Genomic DNA, 17,696 nt, shown 5'->3' with positions numbered 1-17,696 from the left:
TATCAGTATTTTTCATACACAGTCTCTAATATAGTATATGAAGAGAGGCTGGTGGTGGAGAGGAACCCAGGTCCTTCACATGAAGCTGCAGACCACCTGTGGTTTAAAGAATAAATACTGCAGTGAAGGTGTTTTGTTTTTTGTTCCCACCTGTGTTTTGACTCCGATGGAGTCCTGGACCATGCTGCGAGAGAAGGAGCAGCTGACAGCGAAGCACTGAAACACTCCTCCGATCGAGTTACACAGACCCAGAGCCAGCAGCTCCTGAAGGAGACGTCACGGCAGCTCAGTTACAGAGTGAAGACACTGTCTCGGTCCAGCCTGTAGGTACTTGGTCAGAACCAGGTCGCCGTTGTGTTTATCTGTAAATCAACAGCAACCTGTCGACCTCGTCAACCTAATCAGGAGGGAGGATCCTGAAACTCCAGGGTCAGGGTCTCATCACTTCTCACCTCTCCTCTTGTTCAGCACATCATGACATGAAAAGTGGATTAATTCAGAGCTAAGTTTCTCCTGACTGAAACTACGGCTGTCAGACGCCACACATCTGCAAAACAACATGTTATTATTTTAACCTTTTATGGCAGTGTTTGAAGCTTTTACTGCCTTCGCTGCTGTGAAACCTTCTTCTGCCATTCAGCTCCTTCTGAAGAAACAGATTCAAGTGTGATCTTTGTGCTTCAGGATAATGAACACGTCTTCAGAGAGGATCAGCAACAGCAAAGTTACTCTCCTTTGTGCAGGTGCACGTTCAAGTGGCTCAGCTGGTTGAGGGTCTGCCTGTAGGCTTTGTCCTGACTGCATCAGCCACAGGTTCGAATCTGACCCGTGGCCCTTCTTTCTGCATGTCATCCCCTCTCTCTCTCCCTGACTTTCCTGTGTCTCTCTCCACTGTCCTGTCACAATAAAGGCAAAAAAAAATATCTTGGTTGTAATGTTTTTAACCTCTGTGAAGCACTTTGTGTTGCACTCTGCATGCAAAATGCTATATAAATGAATAAAGTTTAAAGTCTGTGGTTGTTTGGTTTCCACTCCCTGTCTGTTTTATTACAAATTGTAAACTTCACACATAAATGCATCTGTACTGAGATAAATCTACTGCCAACTAATAATAATTAATTAATTTCAACAAAACTGTGTAAGACATGAGTCACTTTTAACTGCATGAATAATAACACTGGCTCTGAAACATCTTTGGAACATGTAAATTAAACAGTCATATCAATATTTACACAGGATTATTCATGTTGTTGCTCTTGTGTTGGAAATGATTCATTTCAAACTGTTTTCTCTATTTTCCCAAAGCCCCATCTCAATAAATGTCAGAGTTACAGTAAAGCTGCTGTGGACGAACCTGACTGGGATCCACATGGTAGCCATGTTTGTTGGCGAACACTGAGCCCAAAGCTGAGAGGAAACTGAATCCGACCAGAGCCACAGAGAGAGAAGGGAGGAACAGCTGCCTGACCTGAGAGAGAGAGGGGAGGACAGGGGGAGACAAACTGGATAGGAGGAGGAACAGCATGAGGAGAGAAAGTTCAGGATGGCTAAGTGAAATAAAATGTACAGTAACATCATAAAAAACCATGAGTTGTCTCACACGTCTTAAAGCTGCAACACAGTAAAGTTGATAATAAGTAACTAGAAGTTGAAGTGACACCGGAGCTTTATGTCTTGGTGTGGAGACATTAACCTGGTTTTATACTGATGTGTATGCACCTAGTTTGTGCAACTGGTAATAAAAAAAACCATATAAAATATTTCAGAGATGAATGATTTGTCAAAGTTAATGTTTTAATGTCTTGTAGTGTATTTTTTATCATCAGATATAAAACAATAAATCACTTGGACACAGGTTCACTAGACTTACTCCAAAAGGAAAACTGTCCCGGAGTACACAATGTAACAAAACCATAAATATACATATAAAACCAGCTGATGAAGAATGAGAAGGAAGAGGAGGCAGGGACGTCTCTACTGACCCACTGGGTATATGTCCCACCACCTGGACACTGTGTTGTCCACTCAGGTCCAGCTGCACCGACAAGACGGTGCCCAGGATGACCTGTGAAGAAACAAAACACATCACAGAGGAAAATAAACCATACTATAAATGTCACACCATTCAGAGAAAATCCTTATCGCACCTAATCATCATCATTGTGGACAAGGAAAAAAATTGATGCGTCATTTGTGTGTGTGTCAGGGTGTGTCCACATGTCATGTTATTCACCAGGTTCAGTCTGTTCAGTCAACTAAAATCTATTATGACGTAAAAGGTTAACGATTTTAATGTTTATATGTACTATTTCATATGTTGTTTATGACGGATTATTATCCAACACAGTCATGGATATTCATTGAAAGCTGTGTTACCAGAATTCCTGAGAAAACATGAGTGAAGTACAGTAAACAGTCAGGAGCTTCATCAGAGGACAGAGTGGAGATGAGTCAGTGACCAGGTGTGTGTGCTGATAAAAACAGATCTTTATATAATTATGAGTCACTCACCACTTCATCTCTGTGGCATCTGTCCATCTGGGTGCACGTGTGTGTTTGTTCGTGTGTGTGTGTCTCACCAGTATAAGTTCCCATGGTATAGCAACAGGCAGCTTGTTCTTAAAACACTCATTCAGCATCTTGCCGCTGATAAGCGTTATCATGGAAACCGCAGAGACTGACAGAGCTCCTGGTACAGCAGTGGTTACACCAAACAACACATCCTTAAAAGTCTGGACACAAACACACATATATTAGCATATGAGAGTCACACACTGCCATGATGACTGACTGTCAAAGTGTTTAAGCTTTGTTAAAATGAAGTTTCACTGTCCAGTACAGAAGCTGAGAAACCAAACTCAAATCTGTTTTATCAAATTAGCTCCACATAACACATCTTTATTATCCTGAGGGATAATCAGGAGAAAACGAGTTTGAACCTCTGAACGTCTAGATATCTGCAGCTCTCCAGCATCATCTGTGAAAAATGATGGTGCTGAATTATCTGAGCGTGTGTGTGTGTGTGTGTGTGTATGCTGACCCAGACTGGAGCCAGCAGGCCTGTGTGTCTCTGCGTGTGGATTCCCGTCATGAGTGGCAGCTGCAGGATGATGACGTGCAGAGCTGCTGCTGTGGTGTAGCCTCTGACCACAGGGTCGGACAGCCAGCGACACACATGGCCTCCACCCAGCAGGTAGAGCAGAAGCTGTAGACACACACACACGCACGCACACACACACACGCACACACACACACACACACACACACACACACACACACACACACACACACACACACACACACACTGAATGCTCCATCAGAAACATCCTGATGATTTGTAACATTATCAAACATGACAGCTGACGTTTTACATCACTAACATGTTCTGTTATCAAACTCCCCTGATGACAGCACATCAAATAAAACGTCCAGGACCCAAGAGCAACTGCTCCACCATCACTACCTTGACGGGGTTTAACTCCGCCCCCTAACGCCGAGCTCAGTCAGAAATTATCAAAGAGGAGGAACCTGTGTGGAGTTGAGAGCTGCACCTTACTTGAATATAATCAAGATGTTACTGAGATCTGAAGTCCACAAGAACCAGAAGAACAACCTCCGCTCGTCCTGAGCCATACCATAAAGGCTCAGTCCTGCTGCAGCATAGACCAGGTTACAATACCAGACGACTGATTTGTGACTTCTCCCCACTGTTTTAATGTGAGGAGAAATTTTCCGTTTTATTTGTCCAATGTGTGTGTGTTTGTGTGTGCGTACCTGTATCAGGCCACACAGGAAGGTGAGCTGTATGGCCACGTTCACTTTAGCTGCCTCCACATCAATTTGACTCTCTTCATTGCCGTTGCTAAGCAACTCCACGTTAGCTGTCACAGAGCCAATCATGATGGCCAGAACAGCAAAGGTGCCTGTGTCACACACACACACACACACACACACACACACACACACACACACACACACACACACACACACACTGTAACATTGGTTCATTGCTAAAGGTGAAAATGTCTTTAAATAGATATTTGATTGTTTTTTTTAATGTTGTGAGTCTGAATGAAGTAACATCTAAAATGTGACTGGACCCAGGTGAAGCGTAACAGTCACCGATGGACAGGTGTCTGGAGGTGCCGAAGATGAAGTAGATGACCAGAGGATAGAAGGAGGTGTAAAGGCCGAACACTGGAGGAACTCCCACCAACATGGCGTTGGCCATACCTGGAAGGAAAGAGGACAGTGTGTTTGATTTTCAGAATGACTTGACATGAAACAGTCTCTCAGTTTGATGTCCTGTTGTTCCTCGTCCGTTTGTAAATAACTGTTAGATAAAGGAGGAGGAACGAGGTGAAGCGGAGGAACATTAAAGGTGGAGGCAGGAAAATTCTTCAGTTAACATGCTAATAGAGAGTGGCTTTAATCATCATCAACAGCAGCAGCATCATTATCAACATGTTTTTTATAGTCTTGACATCCTGGAAACGCCAACTCTCTTCAGCTGGTCTGTTCTTCATGTTGAACTATGGGACACCTTAAAGCTGCAAACAACTTTCTGATATTTCATGAATTACCTCAGGTTTTATTAAAAAATGTTCATCGTATGTGTGTAAATATCTGTTGATCATGAATTATATTCTAAATCTCAATGAGAAATTAAAAATAAAGATCAATATGACCTAAGACAGGTGGAGTAGCACCTGCAGGAAGGTGTGTATGTCTTTACAAAGGCTCTGTACAGTGTGCAGCGACATATGATCACTACAACCTCAGAAAACACTCAAACATGCTACAAATTCTTAGCCTAGAAATCTAGACGCACCCTAGCGGCAGCAAAAATATTTGCTCCGTAGGTGGGTCTAGAAACGAGCCATAGGAACTTTTTGAGTCTCGAACACCGATTGTGTTCACCAATCACAGCGCTCTGTCTGTTTAGAGAGTCGTTGGGCGCCGGGCTTAACGCGATGGCGACATACATTTTAATTGGCTTGTCAGGCTAACGACATCCTGCTCTTTGCTCTGATTGGTCGTAGCGCTACCCTATTACGGCAGTTTGAAAGACAGCCTTCATCCCGCCCCCTGGATTGAGCCGAGGTCTACCGGTCGTTTCCAGACTATACATTTTAGTGATATAGTCAGGCTAACAAATTCAGAGAACACCTTCATCAATTTGAGCTGCAAAACTCAACACAACAGAAGTGTTTCTGAGGGACACAAAAAAGTGACTTTAATGCTTCCTGACTGTAGAAGATGTGAAGATGGCTATCTATTAGTGGTGTTTGAAAATAAGGTGAGTTTGTTTAGTTAATTATAACAATCAATAGCAGTCAATATAACATGTTTCTGACCATATGTATTGCTGGCTTAGCATTAGTCTTTAGCCAGGTCTGTCACTTTTTCGTGTCCCCAGAAACGCTTCAATTGTAGTTTCTGCAGCGCATGTGTTGTCAAATTGATTAAGTTGTTTTCTGAATTTTATCACATTTGTGTCTTTGCATTTGTTTTCTGACGTTGTTGTTAGTTGACCCTTCAGGGCCACCGTAGTGCTCAGTCCTTACCCTGTGGCAGATGCATGATCCCGACACTAACTCCAGACACCAGGTCTCCCACTGCGTTCTCTCTGAGAGAGTAACGGGGCAGCCATGACAGGACGGGGAAGAAGCCCAACAGGAAGTTCCTAAGCCTGGAAGCAGACCACCTGGACACGGACACACACACACACACACACACACACACACACACACACACACACACACACACACACACACACACACACACACACACACACACACACACACACACACACACACAGATAAAGGTCAGTCAGTAGTAAACCCTGTGTGAGCCCCCTGCCTGATCTGTCCTCTGACTCACCCACTCGTCACCTTCAGCTTTTCCACACAGGACCGGGGCTGTTTCTCTCTGCGCCCCCCCAGGACATGGAGCTGAGCTTCGTCCAAAGCCACAGGACAGATGTTTGACTCGCAGTCGTTCATCTGAAGTCACGGACACTTCCAGCTTTCACTTTGTTCAGTTCTCAGTGCTGAGTGCATGTGCATGTGTGTTTTATGTGTCTTATGCACATATTTCCAGAGTGCGTGTGTAAATGTGAATGTGTGAGTAGAAGTAACGATAGAAAACCAAAACAAACCAACACAGTGAGGGAAAGAGGGAGCCCTGTATCAGTTCACATGGACCAGGGTAACACTCACACACACACACACACACACACACACACACACACACACACACACACACACACACACACACACACACACATACACGTGAGCTGGTGAAGGTGGATCAGCCTTGAACTCTGCACATTACAGAGTTTACAGCCCCTGACTCCACCCCCTCACGAGGGCCCCCCCCATTCACTCCTCTGAATGCCTCTATTATCAGACCTCAGCTGTCACACAATCATGGTCTGAATGTGTGTGTGTAAGTGTGTGTGAGAGAGAGACAGAACCAGTGAGACAGAGTTCAGTCTTTCCTGTTGTTTTTATTGCTTACAGTGTTTTTTTTTTCAACATCCAAACTGAGACAGTGAAGCTGCTGCTGAGACACTGTGAAACAACTAAACAAAAAGAAACACAAAAAATCTCTGAAAAGAAACTCATTTATAATCTGAGCTCAGTGTGACTCTGAGCCAGCAGGTTGTTACATAGGACAGACTGTCAGAGGGACAAAACAGAGAGCGGCGCGCCCCCCACAGACACTTCACCAGAACAACCACCCACTAATCCTGACTCTCAGGTATCCAAACATGGTCAAACAGGTGTGTAGAGCTGAGACTTCAGTGCATACAAACACAGTCAAAGAGGCCTCGCACTCCATCCTCCATAAGCTACTTCTCATGGTTAATGAGGTGTAAACAGGTGAAATGTGTAAAGACTTGTTATGAAGGAGGACATTAGCTAGGCTGTAAACATGTGTATTTTCTGCTGTAAAGTTGGACACAGGGTCTGGCCATAGGACAATATATGGGCAAATGCCACAACAGCTGCGTAATGATGTGGCGGCGGCGAGGCAGCTGCATGAAGACATGACCTAGGTGGCCGTGTGTATGCAGTCAGCCTGATATGGCTAAAAAAAAAGAAAAAAAAAGGTTGGTCAGGACTCTATACAGAATATTGTAGAGGGGTAGAGTCAGTGTATATAGCTCACCTGGTAGGGCAGCTTACCCTGTAATCAGAGCTATTGTCCAGTCTGGGTTCAAATCCTACTACTGATATTTGGAGATTATTACATTTTCTTTTCTCATCATCATTATGATCACTGCTAAAGTGTTTGTGTAATGTGTGGCCTCTCTGTCAAAAATGCCAGGGCCTCTTTTTGGTGCCAGTCCATCACTGGTTGAACGGGCGCCTCTGGGGACCGGCTCGCTGTTGGAGACACACTCTAGTGGTCAGTTTAACTGCAGCTTTAGGTTTCAGACTCACGGGTTGATGTTTTACAGTGAATGTAAAGGGGAAAATAACATGAAACTAGGAAGTTCAAACCAAAAATGCACTGATAAAATAAAAGTCCCATGTGGAATACACAAACTCCACCCACTGCACCACTGGTAATCTGAGCAATAACACCACGTATGATCAGTCCCTGCAGCTCATTGGTATTGAATCTGTCTGACAGCTGATTGGTCAGTAGTGAATCTGTCTCAGCAGCAGTGTGAGGTTCCTGATTCGCTCGGCTCGGCACCGCGGTGACTGATGCAGCGGCAGCTCGAAGAAGGAGAAGGTGAAGCTGCGGGAGAAGCTCAGGTTGGTGATTGGACGCAGTGGCGGAAGGCGAGGGGGACGAGGCACCCGGCGCTGTGGCAGCACCTTTCTCCTCGCCCGCAGCCCCCTCCCCCCCACACCTGCAGACACACAGAGGGAGAGCTGTGATTGGTCCGTGAACAGTACACAGCCGTGACATCTCAAGAAGAAGTCTTCCTCTGACACAAACGACTCAAAGATGAACTGATTATATGTTGGCAGTTAAAGGTCCAATCAAGGTAAACCATAAATCACATTTTGGCCATAACTCAATAATTCATACTCATTATGTCTGAAATGACTTGATCTGAAAATTTGTGGTAGTAACTTGTTTATATGCTGTCAGATATATCTAGTGAAGTTGCACCAGACACTATAGAGGAGGGTTAGTAATGATAGCAGGTCAATTATGTTGTTATATGATTCATTGATTTATTTAGTGCTGCTTTCTCTGGGCTACAAAGCTGAAATACAAAAACAGATCTGTATTCTAACACACTGCAGAATAAAAATAATCAACAACATAATAGAAATATTTTAACTTGCCTGGGGCACACGCTCACACTTAGCCTACATCTGTTATAAATTTATCTAGAAAATAGTTCTGTTTATCTCAAGTTATTTGATTTTATCTGCAGTTGAACAATGATCATGTATTGACACAATAGCCAACAGTATTAGCTGTGTCGAGGTGTTGGGGGCAGATGACATTTTACTTAGGGAGCAGTGATACCTGCTGACTCCTGACACTCGGCCACAGCTGGAGATGGAGCCTCAGAGTTTAAACTAGAACTTGAAGCTTCGTCCTCCTTGTTGCCAGGATACGGGCTGGATGGGGTGGGCTGAGGTGCAGGAGGAGGGGGAGGTGGAGGGGGAGGGGGAGGGGGAGGAGGGCGTGAAGGAGGAGGAGGCGGAGGGGGAGGAGGAGGGATTGAGGTAAAGGAGGATTCGGAGAGCGCCAAGCCTCCCCACGGTGCCATGGTGGTGTCCAAGAGGAGGAGGGAGGGAGGATGAGGATGGGAGCAGGAGGAGGAGGAGGAGGAGGAGGCCTGCTGCTGCTGCTGGCTGCGTTTCTGGTGAGAGGCCTGGAGGGGGCGCTGAGGAGCTGAGGAGGTGAAAAAACAGGATGAACAAAAACATGGCACGATCAGAGTTAAAACAAACATCTGTCCTTGTGTAGAGAAAGTGAAGGAGTGAAGTTCTGTGAAGAGGAGGTGATCATTGTCACAACAGCAAGTTTTTACTAAGAACAATAACATTAACAAATACTTTTCAAACTGAGTCGCTACAGCAGCTTTGTGTCAGCAGTGAAAGAGAAGTTTTTACACAGCTCAAGTTCACAACTCAAGTTCAGTTTATGTTCGAGTAGCTGCTCCTCTATTTCCATTTCCATAGATATGAATTTTGAACTGAGGAGTATCAGCAGATTTTCAGTATTTTGTGTGAGAAACTGCTTCATATATAAAACTCAATGTGATCGGATTAATACTGTACTGTTATAGACACTTTTTCTGGCAGGACAAGAACGGAGATATTCATTATAGAGTCTTTTGTTTATATAGAACAGGCCTACTTATAGGAAGAAATAAGTGAATAAATCAGAATATCAACCTGGAAACCATCAGTAAATGGGTGGATCACCTGTTGTTTTACTCCCAGATGAACCAATCAGAGGCAGCCGTTCTCGTGACATCACTAACGCAGAAACCTGAGATCAGAAATCAGAGAAATCAGGGTGCCAGATTAGTTTTTAGTTTTTCGTTCAGAGTGAAAACAACTGGATCAACTGAGACACGTTTACATTCCCCAGACTGAACTGATATAACTCTGGTTCTGTTTCAAAGGATGTTCAAAGGGGGGGAAAAAAGAACTGCCATTGGACAGATATAATGATTATGGATTCATAAATATTTGCTCCGACGATGTGAGAAGCTAAAACTGTAAATAAAAAGATGTCTGGACCAAACAAACTAAACAAACATGTATCGTTTTCATTTTCCCACACGGACTAGTCACCAGAGGAGCAAAAACTTTGATCATCCATGAACCTTTCAGCCAGCTCCACTGTCAGATGTTAAACACTGTTTTATGAGCGCTGACATTTCAGCCTCAGCTGCAGAACATGTCATGTCTAGAGTTAATTGGCAAATATCTAATCCTGCTAGAACCAGAACCATGAGTCAGAAACTAACTGTTCAACAATATAATACACACACTACTCACACAGAAACACATGGAAAGAAAATATTTAAGAGGAGAAAAAATATGATAAAACTGACAGTAACCAGCTCCTCATAACATTAACTTTTTTTTTGTTCTCAGGGTGAAGTTAATAAGATCCTCCATAACAGTCAGATGTCTATTATAATGCTTTTATCGAGTTTACACTTTTTTAAGAACAGCAACAGAGCTGAGCATCACTGACGTTTCACTGCATGTTTCAATCGTGACCCATCAAGCAGCTTGAACCTTGACCCTGTTTAATCGTGGCTCTGTGCTACGAAGCTCCACCAGAACAAGACTTAAACCTGTGGAAACCAGTGGTGCTCTGAGTGTTTCGGCCTGAAACTGGTCCATCTCAATATTTACATGTTCAGAGCTGATACAGAGGTGGTTCAGTGCAGTGCTCATGTCAGAGTTTCAGTCGAGACAGAAAAGAAACATAGTGACGACAGGTTGTGACTCGTGACGGACAGATGAGTTTAGACTTTGTTATTCACACAGGGTCAGACAAGGTTTTTATGTCTCCATTGTGTTTCAATATCTTTTACTATTTATTGTGAAGCACTTGGTGGTTTTAATCCGTGAAAGATGATAATCTTTACTTACCTGTTTGTTGAGTGTGAAACTTCTGCCCTTTGAAACAGCACTTGTTTTCCCTTTCAGTCTTCAGTTTGCCTGACTCTCTCTCTCTCTCTCTCTCACACACACACACACACTCTCACCACACTCAGGGGTCGTGGAGAAGATGCAGATAGAGTTGATGCTGATGATTCCTCAGGCTGAACTCCATCAGGGACTTCCTGTCTCCGTATGTTTTAGGTCTGATGATGATGTAATCAAATGATGATGATAAAATCTGATGATGAATAAATATTGTTATTGAACGTCTCCTCTTTAAAATCTGCTTTTCCACCAAACACTTCCTGTTCTCCTGTCTCATCAACCTCCTTCTCCCCTCCTCCTTTTCTCCCTCAACTCTACCTTGTCAGGTGCTTTCACTCCCCTCCTCCCCCTCTCACTCTCACTCTCGCTCCCCCCCTTGTAAGTGATAGTGGTGGTTTCACTGCTCTCTCCCTCTCTCTCCCTCCACTGGAACAAAAATGAGAGGAGTGCTCATTGTTCTCACCCCTCTCTCTGTTTGAGTGACAGGAGCCCCCCCTCCCCACCTCTACTGTTGATTTACATGGCAGTGTTAGCCTTCCTCCCTCCTCCTCCTCTTCTATGAGCGACAGGTGGTGAGACGCTGCTCAACAAAAGGAAATGTGAGACAAAGCTCAAATATTGAAATATTCATGGAACCTGCAGTCGACCCCTTCACACTTGGACCCCCCTGGACACACACACACACACACACACACACACACACACCATCCAGCATCTACATCCACTGACTCAGTCTGTGTGACATTAACATGATGAACAGGTGAACATGCTGCGATTCATACACTTCATCTGACACGACTACATTTGCATAACAAGCAGACGCGCACACACACACATACACTAATGACTCTGCAGACCAACCTACCACTTAGACAGGATCAGCATTAGCATTTCATACAGCAACACATACGGTTTCTACACTGACACATTAGCATACAACCACACATCGATCTGCAACAGTCTTTTCAACACACGGTCAGCTCCGATCCTCATCTGACCAATCACTTTGCTTTGGTGAAGGTTTGACTCTTTCAACATAAACACAGTAGATTATTTCATCTGAGCAGAAACCTGCTCCACAGACCTGTCAGGTGTCATTCAGACTCCGCCCACTTACACTCTGTATGTAATGTATTTTCTGATGGTTTACATCAAGTGTTGTCTTCTAGTTTTGTGTTGATCATGACAGGATAATAAGGATTATGAGGTGCCCTATATTTTTGGCTTCAAGTTAATATCCTTCAGCAAAAATGTGATTTTGATTTTGGGTTGGTTTTTAGAGATAATTTAATCTTGGACTTCTTTTGGTTTCTGCCTCTATTTCTGACATTTTTTAAACAACATGATTATTTATACTGATTAAGGAATGGAAAATATTTGACATTGTCTGTGGACTGTGGAGCACGGGATATTTATTTCCTGGCTGAGATAAGACACAATTAAAAATAACTCTGGTCCCCTCTGTGCCGTGTGGAGCTACAGATGGTGCAAACACATCAAACATGCTTTTAATGTTCTCCTCAAATAACCAAGAATTTTATTTTTCCTTGATGAGCTCCAAATGTTCCCTGCGTCACATCCAGTTGAGTCCACGTCTACGTCTCATTTATCATATGGCTGCCCTTTTTTTCAGTCTGCACTGCAGATGTTAATGACAGACAGATGTTTCAGAGAAGTTTGATCTCTTCATAAAGCCCGAATGTGTAGGTTCACATGGTTGGTGGGGGCAAGTCTCTTACAGTATGTGAGTGAACTCACTGTGTTTGGAGTGAATTCATCTTAGATAAAGTCTGAAGAAAAAAAAACGACTGTAAAAGTGAAATTTAATTCATTTCTGGGTAAAAATTTTATTTAAAATCACTTTCTGGTTTCATGCACCTGCATCTTGTGATTTTACAGATACATTCATAAATAATATCAAAGTTTACATTTACAAAAAGAGAGGTATTCTCTGGTCTCATATTGATTTCTGATATAAAGTCAGTTTAACTCTCTGACTCTGAGCAGCTGAAGGCCCTGCCCACAGACCAGCACCCACCCCCTCCTCTGTTTACAGTCTGTCTCACTCTCTGTTGGACTTCTCATCTCCTCACCGGTCTCCCTCTCTGTCTCACCTGTCTCCCTCTCTCTTCCACCAGCCTCTATCTCCCCTGTCCCTTCACAGAACCTCTCCCCCTCCCACACCGCTAGTCCTGCAGCGTCTGCTACGTGGCAGCACAGTGTCCTCCTGTGGCTGATGCTGGTACTGCAGACCCTCCACAGACAGACCCTCTGGTCTGCAGAGGTGGAGACCAGGAGGCCGGGGGTCAGCAGCCTCAGGGCGGTCAGAGGGGCGGCATGGGCCAGTGGGATGTGGGCGTTGCTGTGGAGGTGGAGCTGAAGCTGATGAAGCACGCCTTTTCCATCATCTGGGTAGTGTACCTTCACTGTGGACACCATAAGCTGCCCATCATCCCCTCCGCTGGCAACTGTTACCAGGCAACCATCCTCTTGTTGTCCCTGTTTCTCGGCCCATACAGCCAATGAGTTGATACCGCTCTGGTGGGCGGGAACTTGGAGGCAAGGGATTGGTGGAGAGGCATCATTCGAGGATGAAGCATCAGTCAAATCCCACACAGAGATTTTCCCGTCAGTGGCGGCAGAGAAGAGGAGCTGGAACCTGACGACAGGAAAAGATCATAACAACCGGTATTTACATAGGAAGCAGAGAAGTGCGCGCACACACACACACACACACACACTCAACATCAAGTCCCTATATATCCCTACATGTCTCCATACAGTATTTCCCTGTATGTCCTGCCAGTCAATACAATACACCAGTGTGATTTAAAATAACATTAGATAATAAAATAACATTAGATAACAGTCGGTGCTTTGGTTCAGGTGAGTTTTCACCTGTTTCCTGCTCCGTCCTCCAGGCTGCAGGAGGCGACACTGAGCACACAGCGCTGGTGGTGAAACGTCTCCCACAGCAGTTCAATTTGACGTCGAACCTCACTGACAGAGAACAGCCTAAGGAGACAGAGGGGGGTGGGGGTGAGGGGGGGCATCACATATGATGTATAAACTGAATGACATCACACATCGGACACACAGTGACTGTAGCAACACATCTGTCGTCGCCGAGCTGTGATGGACCAACCTGACGGCTCCGTCACTGCAGCCGAGAGCCAGGAGAACAGAGTCCGACCTCTGACCCAGAACCTCCACACACATGTACCTGAACACACAGAGACGGGAGAGGTTTCATCTCAGTGTAGAAACCTTGTATCTGCTCCAAATGGAGGGTTGAAGTAAAGAAGCGAAGAAAGATAAGAGAAGAAGAGAAGCAGAGGGTCCTTAAATCCTGAACGCGATCAAACCTGTGACCTCTGACCTCTGTGTCTCCATCACGACGACAAACACTCACCTGGTCTCCGGGTCCATCTTCACTGTCTTGTGTCGGTTCCGCCTCCTCTCCCACTGTTCGTCCAGTCGGTGTCCGGCCACCTGGATGACCTGGCAGGAGGGGGCCCGTCTCTGCGGGTCCCAGCCAATCAGCAGCCGGTAACACTGCAGCTGCGCCCGCCCCCCGGCCGACACCAGCAGCGCAGAGAGGGGCCGCGATTTGCTCGCGCCCCGCCCGTCTGTTACCGCGGCGACGGTGCGGACGCTGGAGATGTGGTCGGTGATGACTGACAGGACTCTGACGCTGCCGGAGCTCCGGTGAACAGACAGGACGTTCACGCTGGTGTCCTCCCCCCCCGTGACCACCACCTCCCACTGCCCTCCCCCTCCCCCGCCCTCTATCGCCCCCAGCCTGCAGACACACCCGATCCCCCTCCCATGGATCCCATCCCTCAGGCCCCACCCCCTACTACTTCCGGCCCCCCCGGCGTGGCTCAGTTCCTCCTCAGGGGGGGCCGAGGCCAGGACGGCCCCGTGCTTGATGAAGACCAGAGCTCCGTGTCCGGGCCACGACCGCCCGGCCGACGGCCAGAGAGCCCAGGAGCGATGCCCCCCCCCACAGAGCACCGACAGTAGCCTCTCCTGCTTCACTGGGTCCCAAACCACAAAGTGGTCGCCATGGAAACCAGCAATGACAAACCTGGCCTCTCTGACCGTCTTCGCTCCATCCTCAGCTTCCTGTCTAAGCTCCGCCTCCTCAGTGTCGATGGTCAGAACCTTCTGGAGCCACTCCATCCCTCTGCAGGCTCGCTGCACCCGCAGCACCTCCAGCTGCGGCCGCCCCCTCCCACCCTCAGCGTCATCGTTTGTGTTTCCCTCAGGAGGGGTCGTTGTCACGGTGACGACTCTCACGCAGCCGTCCCTACCGCTGCTGTACAGCAGGCCGCCGTGTTCACACACCGAGGTTACGCCCTGCTTTCCGTGAACGCCAAACAGGCAGCTCAGTGGCTGCAGCGCCGCCGTGTCTTCGCCTTCTTGTGCCTCCGGGAAGAGGAGCAGGGACCCCCTCCTGTCCCCACACACCCACAGCGCCCCCTGAGGCCCGTGGGGGAGGCACACCGCAGCCAGCAGCCAACGCTTGGCACAAGGGGGGAGGAGGAAGGGAGGAAGAGGATCCACCCTGAGATTAAAAAGGGAGTTTTCATTTGACTCAACTTCCACAGTCCAGCGACAGACGAGTCCTTCAGCGCCTGATGCCAGCAGACAGGCTCGGCCCCCTCCCCGCTGCCAGATCAGACTGTGGATCTTCCCCGATCCGGCCGACAGGAGGATTCCCCTCTGAGGGTGGGAGATGGGGAAGACGTGGACGGAGCCGCTGAGGTTTCCCACTGCACACAAACTAATATGGGCTGCAGAATCTTTGGCTTTAATTGAAGCTGTCTCCATCACACAGTAGGACTGAAACTCGGACGCCCCCCGCCACACCTCCTCCCAACACCCATCGCTGAACTGGTACACTGTTCCCTGGTCAGTGCACACCACAAACCTGCTCCGCCTCCAGCTGGTGGCTCCGACCCCTGCCGCACAGACCACTTTGGGGACGCCGACGCCGGTGAACTTCAGGTCCGTTATCTTCTCCTTTACCGCCTCCTCCTCCGTCTCGTCCTTCCTTCCCTCGCTCTCCTTCAATCTCCAAAGCCTCACCCCGCCATCCGCCCCCCCTGTAGCCACCCATCTCTCTTCTCCCCCTACTCCCTCGCTGACCGCCAGTGCCCGTACCCCGCCTGCCCGGTGTCCCTTCAACGTCTGAACCACATTCCCACCTCCGGCCCAGTCCCAGACCAAACAGGCCCCATCCTCCCCAGCACTGAAGACTCTGCGTGGTGAGAGATGCACCGAGAACACCCGGGCCTGGTGTCCGTACAGGACCCTCAGACACACCGGGTTCAGGTCCCCACAGCAACCCCCAGGTCCCCCTAATGCACCGACCCCCCACACCCTCACACTGCGGTCATCAGAGGCTGAAGCCAGCCAGCCTTTCTCCTGGAGGTAAAAGATGCTGAAGATGACGCCACTGTGCCCCAGCAAACGCCTCTCAACTGGAGCTTTACAGTCAGAGTGCTCCTCCCGTCTTCCACCTCCTCCTCCTCCTCCTCCAGTCTTCCATAAAACTAGCTGGTTGAAAACTGTCCCTCCGACCACGACAGCATCCTCCCAGGTGTCATGCACTAGCAGCAGAGCAGAGTAGAGCAGACACCCCTCCAGACAGGAGCGCTGAACCAGGACACTTCCTGTGCTGACATCCAGGAGCAGAGCACCGTTGTGGGCCACAGCCACACAGAGAAGTGGCTGTCGGTCTCCAGAGAGCCAGCGCACATCCAGGATCCAGTCGCCCACCTCCATCAGGGGACCCAGGGTCTCCAGGTGCAGATGGTCCCCGTCCTGCCGCTGCACGTGGAGCCTCACCAGCCTCACAGCTTTGCCTCCAAACACTGCCAGTTCATAGCCACTGGGCTCTGCGGTCTGATCTCTGGCTCTGACTCCGTGGATCCTGTGGTGACGGAGGAGGCTCAGTGAGGTGGTGGCTCTAGGCGGAGACTGCAGGCTGAACACGGTCAGGACTGGACCCTCACCTGCAGGAAGGCACAGGTAGATGGATGAATAATGAGTTTAAACAGGTGTAGGTTAATATAAACAAATCCATTAACCACAGCAGATCCAAGGCTGGAGCAGGTAAAGATATCAATATGATATTTGTGTGTGTGTGTGTGTGTGTGTGTGTGTGTGTGTGTGTGTGTTGGTGCCACCTGTCAGAAGAAACTCGTCCTGCAGAAACTCCAGCGCTGTGACTGGAGCCACCAGAGCCGCTGTCTCCATCTCTGGACCTCGGACCCTTGACGACCATTCACTCGAGTCACAACATGCAACTGTTACAGATGGAAACAAACAAACTGATAATTAAAAAAAAACAAAACAGCAAAAGTGTTAGTGGAGTACAGCCACCGTTAGCATCAGTTAGCAAAACAACCGAGGAGCAGCAGCACCTCTCCGGTTCTTCGGTGACTACACAGACTGAAAAAATCTAATTTCCAGGTCGGTGTCAGTGTTGCTAATATGTTCACTCACATACAAACGCAGGAGCTGAAGAAACGCGCTCAAAATCGAGGTAAAAACAGGTTTATTTCAGCTCCAGGAGCCACAGACAGCTGCTGCCACTCGGAGCCATGTGTTTCTGCGTGCCGCACTTCGACCAATCAGGAAGCTCCGCTGCCGCTCTGCCCGCTGATTGGTTCGAGCCAGGGGGAGCCGTGTTTGTATTGGAGGAAAAGACACACGTGTCCGATTGCCGTTGAGTTGTGCTGCCTTCAGTGTTTTCTGGAAAAATCAAGCTTAACTATAACAAAACTCAGCGCAGTCTACAGTGAAGTATTAGCAAAGATACTTTGGTATTAGTAGGCTACAGGGTCACAATAATGCAAAAAGGAAAACTGAAACCTCGAGAATAAAGTTATAGTATTTCAAGGAAAAATGTATATTATGGCATTTTAAAGGACGTTATTAACATAATAAGTATTTTAATTGAATTTTTTTCTATGAAGTGCCCTCATAGCAGTAACTACAGGTGTACAGTGTAGCCTCTGTTTTAACTTC

General features: G+C 47.2%; 4 protein-coding genes across 5 annotated transcripts in view; all 4 read right to left on the bottom strand.

Annotated features, from left to right (window-relative positions):
• Positions 1–6,239, bottom strand: part of slc26a6.1 (solute carrier family 26 member 6, tandem duplicate 1) — an 18,232-nt gene extending 11,993 nt beyond the window's left edge. The window contains exons 1-9 of the mRNA XM_085781416.1: positions 5,884–6,239; positions 5,568–5,707; positions 4,123–4,233; positions 3,775–3,923; positions 3,041–3,205; positions 2,580–2,732; positions 1,983–2,065; positions 1,355–1,502; positions 151–264 (exon numbers count right to left, since the gene is read on the bottom strand). Of these exons, the coding sequence (XP_085637542.1) occupies positions 151–264; positions 1,355–1,502; positions 1,983–2,065; positions 2,580–2,732; positions 3,041–3,205; positions 3,775–3,923; positions 4,123–4,233; positions 5,568–5,707; positions 5,884–6,005 (1,185 nt within the window). The 5' untranslated portion in view covers positions 6,006–6,239. The remainder of the gene's footprint in view (positions 1–150; positions 265–1,354; positions 1,503–1,982; positions 2,066–2,579; positions 2,733–3,040; positions 3,206–3,774; positions 3,924–4,122; positions 4,234–5,567; positions 5,708–5,883) is intronic.
• mgll (monoglyceride lipase) overlaps positions 1–17,696 on the bottom strand; it is a 126,878-nt gene that overhangs the window by 99,955 nt on the left and 9,227 nt on the right. The window lies entirely within an intron of this gene.
• Positions 7,649–9,471, bottom strand: LOC146984343 (uncharacterized). 2 transcript variants are annotated; one of them, XM_085781426.1, is made up of 3 exons: positions 9,396–9,471; positions 8,503–8,883; positions 7,649–7,870 (listed from the first exon to the last, which is right to left on the bottom strand). In XM_085781426.1, the coding sequence occupies exons 1-3, from the start codon at positions 9,460–9,462 to the stop codon at positions 7,653–7,655; spliced, it is 666 nt and encodes a 221-aa protein (XP_085637552.1). In that variant the 5' UTR covers positions 9,463–9,471; the 3' UTR covers positions 7,649–7,652. The 2 variants fall into 2 exon arrangements, with proteins under 2 accessions (XP_085637552.1, XP_085637551.1); XM_085781425.1 differs by lacking the exon at positions 9,396–9,471 and having other exon boundaries at positions 8,503–8,852.
• On the bottom strand, positions 12,489–17,282 carry wdr6 (WD repeat domain 6). Its single transcript, XM_085781415.1, has 6 exons — positions 17,172–17,282; positions 16,853–16,972; positions 14,068–16,678; positions 13,801–13,878; positions 13,554–13,670; positions 12,489–13,314 (listed from the first exon to the last, which is right to left on the bottom strand). Exons 2-6 carry the CDS (start codon positions 16,920–16,922, stop codon positions 12,636–12,638), a joined length of 3,555 nt encoding a protein of 1,184 aa, XP_085637541.1. The 5' UTR covers positions 16,923–16,972; positions 17,172–17,282; the 3' UTR covers positions 12,489–12,635.

The sequence above is a fragment of the Trachurus japonicus genome, chromosome 7 (genome assembly GCF_045865225.1).
Source record: "Trachurus japonicus isolate A0001 chromosome 7, Traja_1.0".
Lineage (NCBI taxonomy): Eukaryota > Metazoa > Chordata > Actinopteri > Carangiformes > Carangidae > Trachurus > Trachurus japonicus.
This window is presented reverse-complemented; position numbering and strand designations above follow the sequence as displayed.

Coding starts and splice junctions, on each gene's coding strand:
- LOC146984343 (XM_085781426.1), bottom strand. CDS start 9,462: ATGTCACGAGAACGGCTGCCTCTGATTGGTTCATCTGGGAGTAAAACA. Junction 8,884..9,395: donor AACAGGTGATCCACCCATTT/ACTGATGGTTTC, acceptor CCTGTTTTTTCA/CCTCCTCAGCTCCTCAGCGC. Junction 7,871..8,502: donor CGAGTGTCAGGAGTCAGCAG/GTATCACTGCTC, acceptor GTGTGTCTGCAG/GTGTGGGGGGGAGGGGGCTG.
- wdr6 (XM_085781415.1), bottom strand. CDS start 16,922: ATGGAGACAGCGGCTCTGGTGGCTCCAGTCACAGCGCTGGAGTTTCTG. Junction 13,879..14,067: donor AAGATGGACCCGGAGACCAG/GTGAGTGTTTGT, acceptor CTGTGTGTTCAG/GTACATGTGTGTGGAGGTTC. Junction 13,671..13,800: donor TGCAGTGACGGAGCCGTCAG/GTTGGTCCATCA, acceptor CTGTCTCCTTAG/GCTGTTCTCTGTCAGTGAGG.